The sequence below is a fragment of the Phocoena sinus genome, chromosome X (assembly GCF_008692025.1).
Source record: "Phocoena sinus isolate mPhoSin1 chromosome X, mPhoSin1.pri, whole genome shotgun sequence".
Taxonomy (NCBI): Eukaryota; Metazoa; Chordata; class Mammalia; order Artiodactyla; family Phocoenidae; genus Phocoena; species Phocoena sinus.
The window spans coordinates 91,192,378-91,209,840 of NC_045784.1; the positions used below are offsets into that span (position 1 = coordinate 91,192,378).

Below are 17,463 nucleotides of genomic sequence, written 5' to 3' on the forward strand. Positions count from 1 at the left end.
TGGAGTTAACACGGTCACCACAACCGACAATGGCATCACCACCTTCTCGGAAAGCAGCCACTTGTCTGGCCCCTGGCTTTGTCCGGCTGCCAATCTAAAGCATGTACCTACGCAGGAGCCGATGACATTTTGGCTCCACTTTCAAAGGTTTTTTTTTTCTTTCTCATGTGTTATTTCTAAGGAAGATAACAAAGGTCAAAAGGCATCCAGCATTTTCTGGTTTCTCATAAGCTTCTGGTCAATATTTAATCTGGTTTATGGATTTTTTTAGGTCTTCTAGATGCCTTCTTGAGCCTGCTCGTGGCCACCCACAGACACTTGTAAGGAGGAGAGAAGTCGGCCTGGCACAGACACTCTGAAATGAGGGATTAGAGGCCGGGATCTAAGGAGGAAGAGCTACAGCCAGAAGACGAGGGAGCAGGCCCTGAAGACGCATCTACTGAGAGGTCTGCCATGGCCTCTCTTGGCCTCCAACTTGTGGGCTACATCCTGGGCCTGCTGGGGCTGTTGGGAACCCTGGTTGCCATGCTACTCCCCAGCTGGCGAACAAGCTCTTACGTCGGTGCCAGCATCGTGACCGCAGTCGGCTTCTCCAAGGGCCTCTGGATGGAGTGTGCCACACACAGCACAGGCATCACTCAGTGTGACATCTACAGCACCATGCTGGGCCTGCCTGCTGACATCCAGGCTGCCCAGGCCATGATGGTGACATCCAGTGCAATCTCCTCCTTGGCCTGCATTGTCTCTGTGGTGGGCATGAGATGCACAGTCTTCTGCCAAGAGTCCCGAGCCAAAGACAGAGTGGCGGTGGTGGGCGGAGTCTTCTTCATCCTTGGAGGCCTCCTGGGCTTCATCCCTGTTGCCTGGAATCTTCACGGGATCTTGCGGGACTTCTACTCCCCACTGGTGCCTGACAGCATGAAATTTGAGATCGGAGAGGCTCTTTACTTGGGCATTATTTCCTCCCTGTTCTCCCTGGTAGCTGGAATCATCCTCTGCTTTTCCTGCTCGCCCCGGGGAAATCGGTCCAACTACTACGATGCCTACCAGGCCCAGCCTCTGGCCACTAGGAGCTCTCCAAGGCCTGGTCAACCACCCAAAGGCAAGAGTGAGTTTAACTCCTACAGCCTGACAGGGTATGTGTGAAGGACCAGGGGCCAGAGCTCGGGGGTGGCTGGGTCTGTGAAAACCAGTAGACAGCCTCCCCCAGGGCCACAGGTGAGGGACGTTGCCACTGGATCGTGTCAGAAGGTGCTGCTGAGGATAGACTGACTTTGGCCACTGGATCGAGCAAAGGCAGGAATGGGAGCTGGTGTGACAGCGTGCAGGCTGAACTGTCAAGATGCTTGTCAAGTCAGACTTTCTGTTTCCTTCATCCTGGCTCCCCATCTCCCACCCTGAGTCCCCAACCCTCATCTCCACTCCACTCCCCCCTGAGGCCAGGCCCCAGAGTCTCCCCTTTACCTTCTGCTTTACCTGGGAATCCATCCCCAAACCCACTAATCACATGCCACTGACTGATCCTCTCTGTGATCAAAGACCCTTCCTCTTGCTGAGGTCGGCTCTTAGCTCATTGCTGGGGGATGGGGGTGGGTGGGAAGAAGTGGCGGGTTCCATGGGCATGGCGCTAACCTCCTTCTCAAGCCTCCCTGCAGAGAAACTGATTGGCCAGTAATGGGCCCTGGAGCCTCGTCCATCCCACTCTTGTTATGACTCCACAGTGTCTAGACTGGTTTGTGTATGAACTGAAATAAAGCCATCCCACAGTATGGAGGGAACAGAGAGCAGCTGGGTGTAGAATGAGACGGGGAGGGCAGCCTCGGAGAAGAAGCCAAGGACAAAAAAAAAAAAAAAGAGCAGAATCATGGCCCAGGGCTCTAGCCCCCGGCTAGAGGAGAGCACAAGGAAAGAAACTGTGGGACGCTCAAGGTGGCAGCAGACTCTGACTCTACTGAGGAACTCCCTCAGAAGCTCCAGCTCCAACGTTCACTGAAGCCCCTGCCTCCCTTTGACCTGGCTAACAACGAGGTTAAAGGGCCTACACAATGGTTTCTTTAGGAACAGGAAACTGGTTTTTGTAGAGATGGCCCTTGGCTGGGGGATGATAGCATGGGAGCAGGTGGGGACTCAGGAGGGCACCACTCCTTGATGCTGCCCGAGAGAGAATAAGAACTTGGGTATCTAAGAAGCTGGGTGGACGTGTGTGGGAACCTCAGTGGGTATTTCTATTGGGCCAGAGAGGCAGCCCCCAGAGAGTCTTCAGGCCTAACGGAGAATCAGCCCAAAGGCTGAGATCAGGCCCCCGGGGTCTGCCCACAGAGCACTGCAGAGTCTCTGACAGACCACAGCCCCAGATGGGCCCCCTGTCAGCCACCTTCATATTCTCTCCACCATCCTTTACCAGATATGGTAGAGCTGCTAGAAGGCATCCAAGGGCTCCAGCATGGGATAATCACGCCCAAGGTGCCGTGGCCCTCATCTGAGTGATAGCTGAGCTGCTGCCTGGGATTTCAGTTGAGATGGAAGAGTCGAGAATGATTCCCAGGCAGCCGGTTCCAGCTCCAAGGTCTAAAAATGCCCCATTTCCCCTGGGGGGGCGGGGTGGGGTGGGAGTCACGAACAAACCGAAAGCTTGACCATGACCAGCTTCTGACAAACTCCAGTACACCTCCCCAAACCTCAGTGCCAGCAGGAGGGGCCCAGTGACTGTCTGTGACATGCCTTTCACAGTTCTACCTTCTTGCCTATATTTAAGCTCCTGCCCTAAGTGGGAAGGCCCTCTCCCCTTAGCCAAGTCTTCCTCATGTTGGAGAAGTTGCTCAGCACCCCTCCTTCACTGAGCCTCCACTGACCACTCCGTCCCTATCCTACCCCTCCATCCTCTAACCCTCAGTGTAAAACTCACTCTTTGATGCTTATCATTCACAATTTTTGATGGATACTTATCTTTCCATGTGCATGTAACTGATTTCACAAGTACATTGTAAACTCTTGGAGGGTAGGGGCCATATCTCAGACTTGTCTATATTTCCAAGACTATCTGTGAGAGTGCTGGGCACACAGTAGGCGATCAATAAACACTTGTTGATTGAGTAACTGTTTTATTAATACAAATTAATTCAGACAGGGCAGGTGTGACTGAGGGAATTGGGCGAAGGGGAGGGTAGAATGGAAATTGGCCTTTCTCCCCACTGGGTGGATAGAAAATTCTAGACTTTACTGGAGACGTTAAGAAAGCGGGACACGGGGCTTCCCAGGTGGCGCAGTGGATAAGAATCCGCCTGCCAACTCAGGGGACACGGGTTCGATCCCTGGTCCGGGAAGATCCCACATGCCGCGGAGCGACTAAGCCCGGGAGCCACAACTACTGAGCCTGAGCTCTAGAGCCCGCAAACCACAACTACTGAGCCTGCGAACCACAATTACCGAGCCCGCACGCCTAGAGCCCATGCTTTACAACAAGAGAAGCCACTTCAATGAGAAGCCTGCGCACCGCAACGAAAGAGTAGCCGCCGCTCCCCACAACTAGAGAAAGCCCACGCGTAGCAACAAAGACCAAGCGCAGCCAAAGATAAGTAAATTTAAAAAATTAAAATTAAAATAAAAAAAATAAAAAGAAAGAAAGCAGGACACCCTCCCTCTCCCCAGGGAAACAGAAACATTAACCTTTTCATAACGTCCAGGGATCCTACCGTCTCACAACAGTTGTTTCACTTATTTGTTAAAAGGCTATGTGTTGGGCTTCCCTGGTGGCGCAGTGGTTGGGGGTCCGCCTGCCGATGCGGGGGACGCGGGTTTGTGCCCCGGTCCGGCAGGATCCCGCATGCCACGGAGCGGCTTGGGCCCGTGAGCCATGGCCGCTGGGCCTGCGCGTCTGGAGCCTGTGCTCCGCGGCGGGAGAGGCCACGGCAGAGAGAGGCCCGCGTGCCGCAAAAAAAAAAAAAAAAAAAAAAAAAAAAAAAAAAAAGGCCATGTGTTTATTCCATTCAGCTCTGAGCCACCATTATGAGGAATGTGAAATAGATCAGAAAATCTCCATTTGGCGGATGGGGAAACTAAGGCCCACATAAGTAAAGAGATTTTCTCAGGGCCACACAACTGGTGTTAGTGCCCCAGTCTCCTGACTCCCAAAACAGGACATTGCCAATCCAACAATATTCACAGCCAAAACGAAGAGTCTGCCAGAGGTCCCAAGTTGTCTGAGGAAAACAACGTGTGAGGCCAGCAAGGTAACATCGGGGACACATACGCTCTCCGGGTCTCCCGTGAGGGGAATCTGGGAGAACAGACCCAATTCACCGAGTGAACCACTTGGAACTGCCCCTCCTGCTGTGCTGGCCACTGGGCCAGCCTGGGCCCAGCTAGCTGTCCCATCCCAGGGATGCCAGGCTTACATTTGAATAAGACATGACACCTTAGCTCCAATTCCTCTACCTCTGGAGGTGTAGGAGTTTGGGAGGCCAGTGATTTGGCCCTGTTCTAACCTCACTGGGAATTAACCAAGCTTGATTCTTAAACATGTTAACTGTGGCTACACTGACAAGATTGGAGCCCTACAAGTCTCAGCTTCCCCAGTCCCCAGACCTAGCGGGCCTCAACGCAAAGGAGCCTGTTATAAGAGGCACTACACTTGCATTCCTGAGGTGGGCCTTTTTTGTTGCAGACGCTAGGACTGCAGCATCCAAGCCCATTTAGAGGGAATAGTGGCAGGTAGGAGTGAGGGTGGAGAGAAAGGGCTCTTTGGACAGAAGTTTAATAAGAGGTCATGCCTCTGCTCTGGTACCAGGAAACCTGGAGTCCTTGACTGGGGGTCACGGAGGCTGGAAAATGGATTTGCCTTCCTGACTCTGCTGTGCTGAGTGGGCAGCAGTCTGATACGGGCTCTGATGACCCACCACCTGGCAGCCAAAGCGCGTTCAGATCCACGATTTCACTGCATCCTCCAAATACCCCCAGTGAAGCAGGTCTTTCACAGGAGACAAAACGGAGGCCCGGGGAGGTGAGTAAATTCCCTGAAGCCACAGAGTGTCAGAGTCTGAACATAAGCTTGGAAACTCTTCGCACAGCAACACGGGTCTGGGATTTTGCCTTCAGATTGCTGCTGCCCCCCTGCCCCTGTCTGTCACCGCAGTGTAGGGGCTCTTGAGGAAAATTGGGCCCAGAGCTTCCCTTCCTCTTAGGTTGAGGCTGGCTGAGAGAGGTCCTCCTTCCTTTTAATCTGGGAGGATTCTAGGGAAGGAGTTAGAAGTTCATCCTCAAGTAGAAAAACTAAGGCAGACCTGATAAAGATCAACTGTTCTCTTTGGCTGGTTGAGCAAGAAAAGCCTTGCTCTAGATAGTTTCCCAGAGTCTGGGTCCAAGTTGAACAGCTTTCAGCTCACCCCATCGCCTTCCATCATAAAGTAATTTAGATTAGCCACAGACCCAGGGGATAGTGAAGGCCGTTGTGTTTATTCCCTGGCCTCATGGTTCTGACCCTTGCACAAGGAGAGGTGTTTCTGCCCTCCCTCATTCCTCTGATAATGGCGTGACTCATATTTTCTCCCCCTGGGGGCCCTAGTGACCCACTGCTATGTGATCATTAATAGGGGAGGAGGAGGCCGAAACTGGCTTCTTGGTGGAAAGACAAACTCCAGCTCTCTGAGAGACCTGCATTCAGCCAGTCAAACAGCCATTCAGCTAGCACTCTAGCCGGCGAGCTACCAGCCGGCCCACACTAACTGTGCTCTCACCTGGTGGCAGGCAATGTGCTGAAGGCTTTGAGGGTGACAAGGGTGAACAAGGTAAAATCTGTGCCTCGTAGGAGGTGGCAGTTGATCTAAGGGAGGCATAAGACATGCACACCTACCTGTGGTACCAGGCGTGATATGGTCTGTCCTGTGAGAGATAAGGAAAAGGTGTCGTAAGATGGGGTGCGTCAGGGGCTAGTTAAAAACGGTTTGTGAATCCCCTCAAATCCCAGCCCATAGGAAATGAGGGTCTGGCAACTACTTGAGCTTCTGGGGGAAGGATGATCAAAAGAAACTGCTTCCTCCAGCTGAAGGACCATGGGAAGCAGAGAAATAGGGGAGAGGGCAGTGCTAAGGAGGAAGCAGGGCTACAATGCACAGTGAACCTAGGAGCTCCTGGGACACCCTAAGTGGCTCTAACGGCAAGAGTGACACTGGGGTTCAGCCCCTCCCCCCTCATCTCCTTCTCCTGGGCAGGGCTCCCGGAAACTGCTGGGGGCAGCAGAGGCAGTGCCTATCCAGGTAACCTGAGGCCTTTTGGCTCTGGAACAGAGGACAAACACAGACGTGGGAGAAGGGAGAGAGGAGAGAGGAGGGGCCCAGTGCTAAAGGAAGCCAACTGAGGCCTCGCAGGGTCAACTGTTCTCTCCCACTCAGCCCTAGGCTCACGGACAGGGTATTCTTTCGTGCCTGCAGCTGCCCACTCCGGGACATGGAGGCCCCGGGCTGGGAAGCCCATGGGCTCCTCCTCAACTGGCTGAAGCCTGGCCTTTGCCTAGCCTGGTCTCGCTTCCCCGGGCGAGCGGCTCCCAGCTTTGATGAGAAGTTCTGTTATCTCAACGGGAAGGAGCAGGGGAGACCTCAAACAGGAAGTCCAGCAGGTTATCTCTCTCTTTGGCCCTAAGTGGTGGCTCCCCACATGCTGTGATGTGATCACTGATAAAATATTAACAGGCTGTTATCAGGCACAGCAATACAGAAGCTGTCATCTGACTACCCCTCCACCTCACACAACCTACCACCTTCCTGAGAATTGCAGCTCAGGGTTTCCTAGTTAAAACTTGCCTACACTTCCCTGCTCTAGGCCTCACTTCTCCACAAGAGAAGCAGGAGTCTCTTAGGGTTTGACGAAGCAGGAAGTCACCATGCAAGGGCAAATCATCAGGTGCTGCTTTTCTGTTATCCTGGAAGTCCCATTCCTCCAGAACAGCACCCTCTCACCGCTTCACAAGTCACTTCCCAGGAGGGCTTTGAAGAAGTTTCTCTTCGCAGACATGGCCTTGGGGAGAAAACACTGAGAAAACTCACGTGCTTTCAAACACATATTAGGGAGTGTAACGGGATGTGAAACTAGATGCCAAATGAGTGTGAGTACTGTGGCAGGCAACCCAGCGTTTCAGTGGTCAATCCCTTTTCTCCAATAGCACTTTCAGAGTCTGTGATACTTGACAAAGTTCTGTTTGCGTTGCTCAGGAGAAAGGCCAGTCACACCAAAAGTACAAAGAGAAGATGCTCTTGACGTGAATTTGTTTCTGGAATTACCCAACTGGATGCAAGAAGATGGATCAGCAGCCCCACGAAGGATATCTGATGACACGGTGAAGATCCTGCTCCCTTGGTTTTAAAGGCACTGAACGCTCTGATTAAAAAGCAAGTATATTTTCTGGGAAGAAACATACATTCAGCCACAGATTGACCATTAATGCCAGAATTTGCACTAGTTTCTCAGTTTAGTTCTTGAAGGAGCCAGAATGAGAAGATGAGTCTAGTGAGTTAAAAAAAAAAAAAAAAAGAACACTAATTCAGAGACTACGGACACTGGAATTTGGGGGACCAGGGGACTTCTCTGAGTAACACACACACCCTTCAACTAAATGGTTCAACAGCTTTAAGAATGGAGATGAGGTAGGACTCAAGAGAAAGGCAGACAAGATGAGAAAGGTGGTGCCATCTTCCCCTTGGCAATTCCAGAGGCACCTCATGTGGTTAATTTTACTCTTCCATGTGTAATAATAAACCAATATGTTCTCAAGTGTCACTTTCTCACTCCCAAAGAGATTTGCCCAACTCAGCACTGTCTGGAGGGGGTGGTGCAAAGGAGCCAGTGAGAACACTCAAAGGCAGAGGCCAACAAGTCCAAGACCTCCTGGAGTGTAAGAATAGGATCTCGGTGGCTGTTTTGATATCAGGAAAGCTGCCAAGTGACAGCCCTGAGTGAAAAACCCAGTCAAGAGGAAATGAATTTCCACGTTGTTTAGAGGGATATTCGTTACAGAGTGAACGATTTCCTGATCATGAGGGCAGTTAAACATTGTGTGGGATTGTGGAACTTTCTTCCTTGGAAATTCCTATTAGTGTGGGCTGGCTGTAGCATTTTCTTATCAAGAGGTAAGAAGACGAGACTGATCGTTTTCAAGATCGTATGGTATAGTGGGAAAAGAGCCTGGAGGCTCGTTAGCCGCACTCTCTAGCTGTGTAGTCTTCGGAGAGTCACTTCAATTCTTTACGCTTTAGTTTCCTCATCTGTAAAATGGGGATTATACCTGCCTCTCAGTGTGGTCATGGCATATAGTAGGTCCTCAACAAATGGTTAACTGTATTCTAAGCATAGGTGACCTAAAAAGTTGTGCCAAAGTCACACTAAAATGTATGTGTCTTTGGGGAAAGGAGGCAGACAAAGTGTATTTTCTACCACAGATCAGAATCTGCATTAGCAAGGGGATATTCCTTCCCGGGACAAAACTTCTTAAGATTCTTCCCCAAAGTCTGAATGAATACCTTGAAGATTTTGAATAGGCTTCTACTCATCAGATTCCATTAACAGAAGCCAGGGGCAAAACAGACTTGAGAAGTTGGAGAGGAAAGAGGTGGTGATGGCTCTTTGACCTTCATCCAGATTTGTAAAAATCTGAGGTGGAACAGAATCATAACCCATCACGTCCCACTGCTAGAGAAAAGCTTAGTCCAGGGGAACTAGGCTTAATTTCCCAAACTCAACAAGTGGGGAGATTTCATTAGCCACTTTCCTAATTCATATCCTACGGAGGCTCCATTGTTAAACAGATTTAGGGCAGCCCCCGCTCTTGCTGGCATTCCAAGCCCTTGGTCCATTCTGTTCCTTATGCTCCAAATCGAATAATTCACTATTCCCCAAACCTTCTTGGGTGTTCCCTTATTCACCCCACACCCAGTCTTGTGACTTTGCTTATACTATTCCCTACACCTGGAAAACCCTCCCCACACACCTCCACCTTTCCAATCCTTACAGGTTTCCATAGCCCATCTGGAAGATCAGGCCTTTGTGAACACTTTCCTGAGCCTCTGCCTAAAGTCGTCTTGCCTGTTCCTGAGGACTCAACGGGCAAATGTATGGAATGTGGCACCGAAACATTTGAACTACTATCTAAAAGTGTGTCGGGGATTTCTGGAGATTCACATCAAAACTTTGGGTTTAGGTATAGAGGCAATTAACAAAACACATTACTCTTGCAGATTTTATTTTCCATTAGAAAATGAATGCTCTTTATGTCTCACTTAATGACTAAAGCTTTAACATACCTAAGAGTATCGAAGTCAATTCTTTCCAGTTGTGTAGTTTATTATCCAACCATGTGCCCTGACTTTGGAATCAGAAAGTATGGTTCCTGAATTTCCTCTCTGCCTAAGATAATTTGTGAGTTAGGGATGTCCTTGTCACCAAGCACAAGTTATTCTTTTGGGGAAATTACACTTGACTTAGCTTGAGCTCACCCCTAGCTTTCCTGAGCATACCCCAGTGCTTTACTCCTAACACAGTACTACAGAAAGAGGTTTTAACGCATAGTACAGAACTCTGAAACATGTTCTATCTGGAGATTACTCTTGGGAACTGAGAGCCTGCCAATTAAGCCCCACTCTCTAAATTGTTATCCCAGATTCTTTGCAGTCACTGGACTTGGGCAAGCAAATCTTCCTGTCCTCTGGGGCCTCAAAGCCTCTGATCTAGTCCTCTGGTAGGTGCCCATGTGTTCATCCAACAAGCATGTACATACAGTTGTCCCTTTGTATCTGTGGTGGATGGGTTCCAGGATCCCCATCGGACACCAAAATCCAAGGATGCTCAGGTCCCTTAGATAAAATGGTGTTCAATTTGCATAAAATCTATACACATCCTCCCGTATACTTTAAATCATCTCCAGTTTATAGTACCTAATTCAATGGAAATGCCATGTAAATAGTTGTAAATACAATGTAAATGCTATGTAAACAGTTGCCTGAATGAGGCAAATTGAAGTTTTGCTTGTTGGAAATTTCTGGATTTTTAAAAAAATCTATTTTTAATCTATGGTTTGTTGAATTCGTGGATGCAGAACTCACAGATTTGGTGGGTTGACTGTACTTGTACTGATTTGCTAACTTGTGTGGGGAACTTACAGGTATACCTCATAGATATTTCAGGTTCAATTCCAGATCACTGCAATAAAGTAAATATCTCAATAAAGAGAGTCACAGGAAATTTTTGGTTTCCCAGGGCATATAAACTTATGTTTCCACTATACTGTAGTCTATTAAGTGTGAAATAGCATTAGGTCTAACAAAACAATGTACATACCTTAATTAAAAATACTTAATTAAAAAACTTTATTAATAAGAAATGCTAACCATCATCTTAGCCTTCAGTGAGGAACAGCAAAGATTGTTGATCACAGATCACCGTAACAAATAAAATAACACTGAAAAAGTTTGAGATGTCATGAGAACTACCAAAACGTGACACAGAGACATGATGTGAGCAAATGCTGTTGGAAAAATGACACTGATAGACTTGCTCCACACAGGGTTGCCACAAACCTTCAATTTGTAAGGGAAAAAAAATCGCAACATCTGCAAAGCGCAATAAAACGAGGTAACGAGGTATGACTGTATTTCCTTGAGGTGTGTTCTGTCTGTCCTTTGAAAGAGGATAGCTCCTCTTTCTTCCCTTGAAATAAACTATCACTGCTCTTGGGAAAATGAGCAGAAGATTCCTCAGAATTTTTTTCCCTTTGAGTTCTCATTCTCAAGATCTGGTCTCTATAAACTTCTTCTGATTACATTCTGTAATTTTCAGTATTTTAAAATTGAAATCTAGGGAGCCTCCTTGTGACAATATTCAAATATTTGTCACCCATATTCCCTTTCTCCTTGATAGCCTTTCTGATTAACCAAATCAAAGATCAGCTAAAGAGAAACATTAGGCCTCCCATAACCTGTAGCACTTATTGTCTCAGGCTTTCATTTTCAGAATTTAATGCCCAGGATTGTTATCTACCTCACTCATACTGTATTTATCAAACCCCTTCTACAAACGAGGCACTGTTTCAGGCTCTTGAGGGAGATGCAGATATGAACAAACACAGTTTCCATCATTAACCTGTTCAGTAACAACCATTGATCATCTACTATATGCCAGGTACCATGATAAGCTCTGGGGTACAGTGATTGGAAAAAACAGGTGTGGCCCTTCCCCTCATGGAAGTGAGGGAAGACAGAAACTGCGTGTTGTGTTCTCCACTGTATATCACACAGCACACAGTAGGTACCCAATAAATATCTGTTGAATACATGAAATTAAACGGCCAAATATGTGACTGCAAATTGTGAGAAGTGCTATGGATTCAACAAAACAGGAAAAAGTGATAGAATTGGGTAGATAGAGAAAAATGGCTGCTGGGGAAGGCCTGTCTGAGAAAGTTGATAACACTAAGGCCTGAAGGATGAGGAAGAGTCCACCATGCCAAGACTGGACACACAGCATTCCAAGAGAGGAAACAGTATGGGGAAAGGCTCTATTTAAGTAAGAGCCTGAACTATTTATGCGGGAAAAGCACAGTGAGCAAGGGGAAAAGCGAGATATGAAGAAGAGTTGCAGGAGACTAAGTAGAAGAAACAGGCAGGGCTCTTGTAGGACATAGTAAGGAGTGTGGATCTTATTCTAAGTGCAATGAGAAGTAGTGGAAGGGCGTTAAGCAGGGAGTCACATGTTCTGATGTGTACTTCTTAAAAAAAAAATCACTCTGGCTGTAGTGATAAGACAATCGTGGGAACAAGAGCAGAAACAAGGAACCAGTTAGGAGTTGCAATTATCTATGGGAGATGATGGTAGTTTGGACTAAGGTAGATGTGGTAAAAATGAGTGGAGTCAAGATACACTTTGAAGACAGAATTGACCGACTTTCTGACAGACTGGATGTGCGGGACTAGAAGAGGAAAATTAAGGATGACTTCCAGGTTTCTAGCTTAAGCAACTGGGTGGGTGGAGGTGCCATTTTCTAAAATGAGTAAAATTGGGGGAAGGAACGGTTCCAGGGTGTGTGTGTCACTGTTTTTTAACATGTTTTATTTGAAATGTCTGTGAGACATAGAAGTGTAAATGTCAAGTAGGCAGTTGAATTTATTTGAATGTGGAGCTTTCTAATGGGGAGCACGGGATAAGGACACTTGTGATAAGAGCCTAAGTGACACAAAACTTGCATGTTCAAAGAAAATGTCGTACCTGGCTAGGTTAATCGGAGGAATTTTCAGGAAAAAAGGTGATTCCAGAGCCAAAGGAAGGATAATGAAGGAAAATATTCCAGGCAAAGGGGATGGAACACGGCAAAGATGGAAAAGGAGAAAATCTCAAGGCAGGTTCAGAAACTGAAAACTAGTTCAGTTTGGATGGAACACGGCTGGCATTTGGAATGTTGGAAGAGTCTAGAGAGCAGGGTTGAAGCCAGATGGGAATTCGTACTGTACTCGGTGGGTAACTGAAAGCGCTGGCAAGTCATTGAGCAGAGGCCTAACTTGATGAGGTCATTAAAAGCAATTTAGTAGAGTAGACTGAATGAAGGAGAATGGGAGACAAGGGAGGCCAGCTAGGAATCTTTCAATTAGGAAGGCATGAGGTAGTAAGGACCTAAGTGTGGACTGTGGAAATGAAAAACTGAAGAATTATGATTATGTTAACCTAACAGGATAGCCAGAACGAGGCACCCACTTTTTTTTTCTTTTGCCTCCACGCTAAGTCATAACCTCTGCTAAGGCTGGGTGACACTTTTCAATTGCTCCACTGCTGCATTTAACTTTGCTTAAAGGGACCTCACGCTGGTAAGGTTTCATTGGAAACAGGTAACAGAGAGGTAGCTCTGGTACTGCAGGGAATGAACTCGCACAGCTAACTCTCGCTGGAAGGAGCACTTTGGGGTTGAGGCCACAGACTAGGAAATGGGCTGAGAGTAAGCACAAAGTAGAGTTAAACTGTTTCCCCTTTGCTCATTTTGAAGCCCAACTGCCTGACCTCCTTCCTACTCTGCTCCACCGCTGACCCAGCATCCGCCCCGCCCACATCATCTCTCTCAGGCTGAATCTCCAATGCTCTGAATTTCCCCCTGCACCACCCTCCCCTCCACGTTGTCCCTATCTGTGCAAAGTCCCACCATTTCATAGCTTTCGTCTGGAGAACAAGTATCCCAGAGAGAATGGCTGAACATGCTACCCGCCTTCTCTCAGTAAACTTACATTTAGACAACCAGGGCCTTCCATATCATGGTCTGTCTGACGTGAGAGTTCATCACATGGCAGGCAAGAGCCAGCAGAGAGGTGAGGGAAGGGGGCGGGGCTACCTCTCAGCACTCATTCTACTGGTGAAGCGTGGCTCTAGCCTCCCCGTTACTCCCTTGCAGTCCCACTGGAATATCTATGATGGACCTCCTTTTTAAAAAGTTCAAGTAAGTTTGGGAGAGTCTTCTGAAGTAACTCTGCAGAGGAGAAATAAAACGACCACCCAAAACATCCCTCCGGACTAGCTAATCCTTTTGCGACTGCTTGATCCCACCTCCTCCCTTTTCTCCATTACTTCCTATTTTTCACTGCTGGTATATTTTTATGTGTTCATTGGTCAAAGTCTTTTGAAGAGTACCTTGAACTCTCTGGAGAGTATGCACTATATAAATACTATAAAGAAATGAATAAATAAAATGTCTACTTTTAAAAGAGTGTAAGTTTTACTATTTCTGATAATGTAAGATCTACCCCTCATCAGCACTAGCCTGAAGAGTAGGTAGGAGGTGTATTCTGAGGGATATCAAATAGATCTCGCTGCTCTAAAATACCTCCCCCACCACTACCTTAAATCCCATAGTTGTGCTGATACACATTTAAAAAATTTGAGCCTTGAAGATTTCTTTTTCAAGAATTCCTCATTAAAATGCAAATACCACAGAGGCGGGTGGGTAGGTAGGTCATGATTTAACCTTAGTTCCCTTTACATTAACCCATCACTCCTACCAGACACATTTTTTACATTCCAGCTTTTTCCATGCTTTCTTTCATGTTACTCTTCCAGAGGTAATGCTAAATACAACATAAATTATAAATATAAAAATTACCTTATATTTTCACACAGTCTTTCATTTGATATCTAAATCCAAGCCTACTCATTTTTTTAAAAAAACGATTTATTTTTCCAATGTAAGAAGAATAACAGGTTTATTATAGAAAATTTGGAAAGGCAGGAAGATAGGAAGAAGAAAAAAATATCAACCATAGTCCTACCATGTAAAGAACAACCGTTGTTAACTGTGCTGTTATGCCCATTCTTTAAACAAACCTTAGTTTAGCTCCCATTTCTGATGTGATGCCTTCCTTGACCTTCCTCCCCCAGAACTTCTCTATCATGTTTGTACCACTCACTGTACAAGTCAGTTAACCTGGTGTATGTCTTGTGTTTCCAGCTAGATTGTTAGATCCTTGAAGGCTGAAACCATGAGTTATACTTCTTCACTTGAACCCAAACACCTGGTACATTGGACCCAATATCTGCTGACTGATTTAACCTAAATGAATACAAACCATTTCAGAAAGGATATGAAATTGGCCAAGTATCTGAGTCATGAAAGTTAAAGCTTTCTGGTCACCTGGTTTGGTGACTACTGCTTTTCCATTCCTGGAACTCTTGAAAGCCTATTTAACTAGCCTCTTTCTCCACACCAAGACTGAATAAGAAGCAGACTGATTAAGAGCCAGGATTTACTCAAAGATTCTCCACGTAAGGCATAAGGGTGAGAGAGAGAGAGAGAGAGAGAGAGAGAGAGAAAGAGAGAGAGAGAGAGGTGTTGAGAGGGAGGGAGGAAAGAATAGGGTAGAAAAGGGGATATAGAGTATCTGGTGCTCAATCCAGTATGTGATTTGCCTCCAGCACCGTATACAGGATCCCATCCACTTGTTCTGAGTCAAACCCGATCTCACGAAGCTCCAAGTGAGGGAGGACAGAGGTAAGGAGATAGCTGACGTGGATACGCAGCCGCGTAAGCTTTGCCAAAGCCCTGTATGATGGAGTGAGGGACAGGAGAAGAGATGACATGAAGTCGTTAGCCAACAGAACAAAATGAAGCTCCTTCAAAACAGGCCTACATTTCTCAACAATTAAGTTTCCATTAGCTAGAAAGAAAGAAGAAAGCACAATGCCACCAAGCACTGGGAGGTTGGCTGCAGCTCTCTAAGAAGCGATTGCTCAATCCTTGGTGGCCTAGGCATTAATTAAGGCTTCTTCCCTTATCTATGACCAGTAACGGGGCGGGGGGGGGGGGGGCGGGGAAGGGTCCTAAGGGAGGCTTCCCATTAGCACTCACAAGCTGATTACTAAACCCTAGTAATTAACCTTTCTAGGTCATCTCCCTCTGGGGTCCGGTAGGAGACCTGAGCCTTCTGCAGCACTTCCAGGTGTGTCTCTGTCTCCTTCAGTTTCTCTTTTAGTTCCTGCTTTTCCTCTTTGGTTCTTTCCAGCTCAGCTTTCAGAATCTGGAACTCAGCTTGGCGATAGCCCATGTGTTTCTTGCTCCAGTACAAGCCTTCTGTCTCCTGGGTACTATAGGTCACCAATTCATGTTGGACTTTCTTGAATTCAGAATGCCAGTGATTCCTCTCCTGTTCCAGCTCCTCCACCTGCAGTCCAAGAAACAGAAATTCAATGACCCCACATACTAGTGAAAGCTAAAGAGAGTGCCCCAAATTTTCCTGAATATATTCACCCTGTGATTTCTCTAAACATATTCTACTATGGACCTTTTCAAACCCCAAATATAGGAGGGAAGCCCATTAGGGTTCACTCAATCTGAGATATACCACAGGATCATTCAATGGCTTATTCTGTTTAAAGGCCACAGAACATGAGATCATTGGAGTTCCATCTCTCTGGTTCCTTGGTTACAACGGCCTCTCGTTGTAGAGTAAGGTGTTACTCTAACCTTTTGCTGGAACATATTCCTTTCTGCCAAAACACGTTCCAACTTTTCTGTGGTTCTCTTCAGTTCCTCTAGCTCTCTTTGGTTCTTCATCTTTGGTGTATGACGACCTCCGCTCTCCTCAGAGCCTCTTCCTTTCTCCACAACAGCTGCAGCAGGAGTTGCAGCAGAGGCCACAGAAGAGTAAGGCACCGGGTTCCAGGATTCAACTGCTTTCCTCCTCTCAGCAAGCTCCTCTCTGTTAAAAGGGATCAGCTGAATGGGAGCTCCTGAATCTCTAACACCTTTTGCAACACCGACAACAGCTACAAAAGGTCCCTTGCTTACTTCCTCCTTGTTTAGGTGTGTGCTGCCTCTGTTAGATTCTTCTGCCACCAGTCTTGGCATCTGATCTTCTAATTCTTCAGGGAGCAGGGAGCCCTGGTGTTGGTCTTGGGCCCCTGCATACAGAACTGAGACCTCCCTACTCTGACTGGTATTCTTGATTGCTTCTGGGTATTCTGGGGAAAGGTATGGTGGTGTGCTTCTCTCAGAACTCGATTTATCATGGCTGTTCTCCCCTTCTGGGTAGGCAACTGCTGCCTCTACCCTCCTGTAAGGGCCAGGCATGGAATAATCTAGAGGAGGTGTTGTCATCTCATTCTGGAGCCTTCTTCGTTTCTCCACAGGTTCCTCACCTAGGATCCATTTGTACTTACTGCAAGAAGAGAAAATTAAATTTTAAGCTGTCACAATACAAGCTAAGTATATTCTTATCCTATGGAGCCCCTCTTCAAATTTCCCATATTAAAACTGACTCTAGCTGTTATTCACAGATCATTTCAGATTAGGAATACGTCTTTACCTCCAAACCCCAAACCCTTCACTTATGCAATTTGCTGAGACAGCAATGTGTCTTAAGAAACAGAGTAGATTGAAAGGTAAGAAGAGTCAGCATCTGGATATAACAGGACCAGGCTGACCTTGGTAAGATTTCTGAAAATAGGATTGAAGCTAGCCTGACTTAGAAGCTTCCAAACGGCAAGTAAAGGAAGAAAAACAAAAAAATACACATTCAAAATCACCCAACACGAGAATGGAAAAAAAGGTCATAAAAAGCCTAGTGGAGTAAGCAGAGGAGACCGAGCCAGATCGTTAAAGTGTCACAAAGACCTTCCAGTATCAATGACTTATGCACATTTTTTATACTGCTATGGAACAATACACAATGCCTTTCCCAGCCAACTGGGTTGTGGCTATTGCCCATTATCCACTTGTAAAAGTTAATTAAAACACAGGGCCCTAGTCAGAAACAAAGAAACTGAATCGGCCAATTCAAGTCATTCCCCACTTAGGGCAAAAGAATTCCCCTTTGTCAGGGCAAACAGGCACTCCCTCAGTTCTTCAGGAAAGCCCAGGACAGTGACCCCAAATCACCTTCTATTTGTAGCTGCTATATTATACTAACGGTTGAAGGAACTAACAAGAAAACTGAAGCCAACGAAATCCATATG

The 17,463-nt window shown here is 46.8% G+C and overlaps 2 protein-coding genes across 4 annotated transcripts in view; one reads left to right on the top strand and one right to left on the bottom strand.

Annotated features, from left to right (window-relative positions):
• Nucleotides 1-313: 313 nt before the first annotated feature.
• CLDN2 (claudin 2) lies at nt 314-3,096 on the top strand. The gene has a single exon (XM_032618722.1). It carries the CDS (start codon nt 454-456, stop codon nt 1,144-1,146), a length of 693 nt encoding a protein of 230 aa, XP_032474613.1. The 5' UTR covers nt 314-453; the 3' UTR covers nt 1,147-3,096.
• Nucleotides 3,097-14,164: 11,068 nt separating this feature from the next.
• The window catches only part of MORC4 (MORC family CW-type zinc finger 4), a 50,625-nt gene continuing 47,326 nt past the window's right edge, over nt 14,165-17,463 (bottom strand). For 2 of the 3 annotated variants that reach the window (XM_032620236.1, XM_032620238.1), the window contains 3 exons: nt 15,974-16,667; nt 15,388-15,671; nt 14,165-15,052 (listed from right to left, as the gene is read on the bottom strand). In XM_032620236.1, coding sequence (XP_032476127.1) covers nt 14,899-15,052; nt 15,388-15,671; nt 15,974-16,667 — 1,132 coding nt within the window. In that variant the 3' untranslated portion in view covers nt 14,165-14,898. The remainder of the gene's footprint in view (nt 15,053-15,387; nt 15,672-15,973; nt 16,668-17,463) is intronic. The other variant, XM_032620237.1, reaches the window with a different exon arrangement.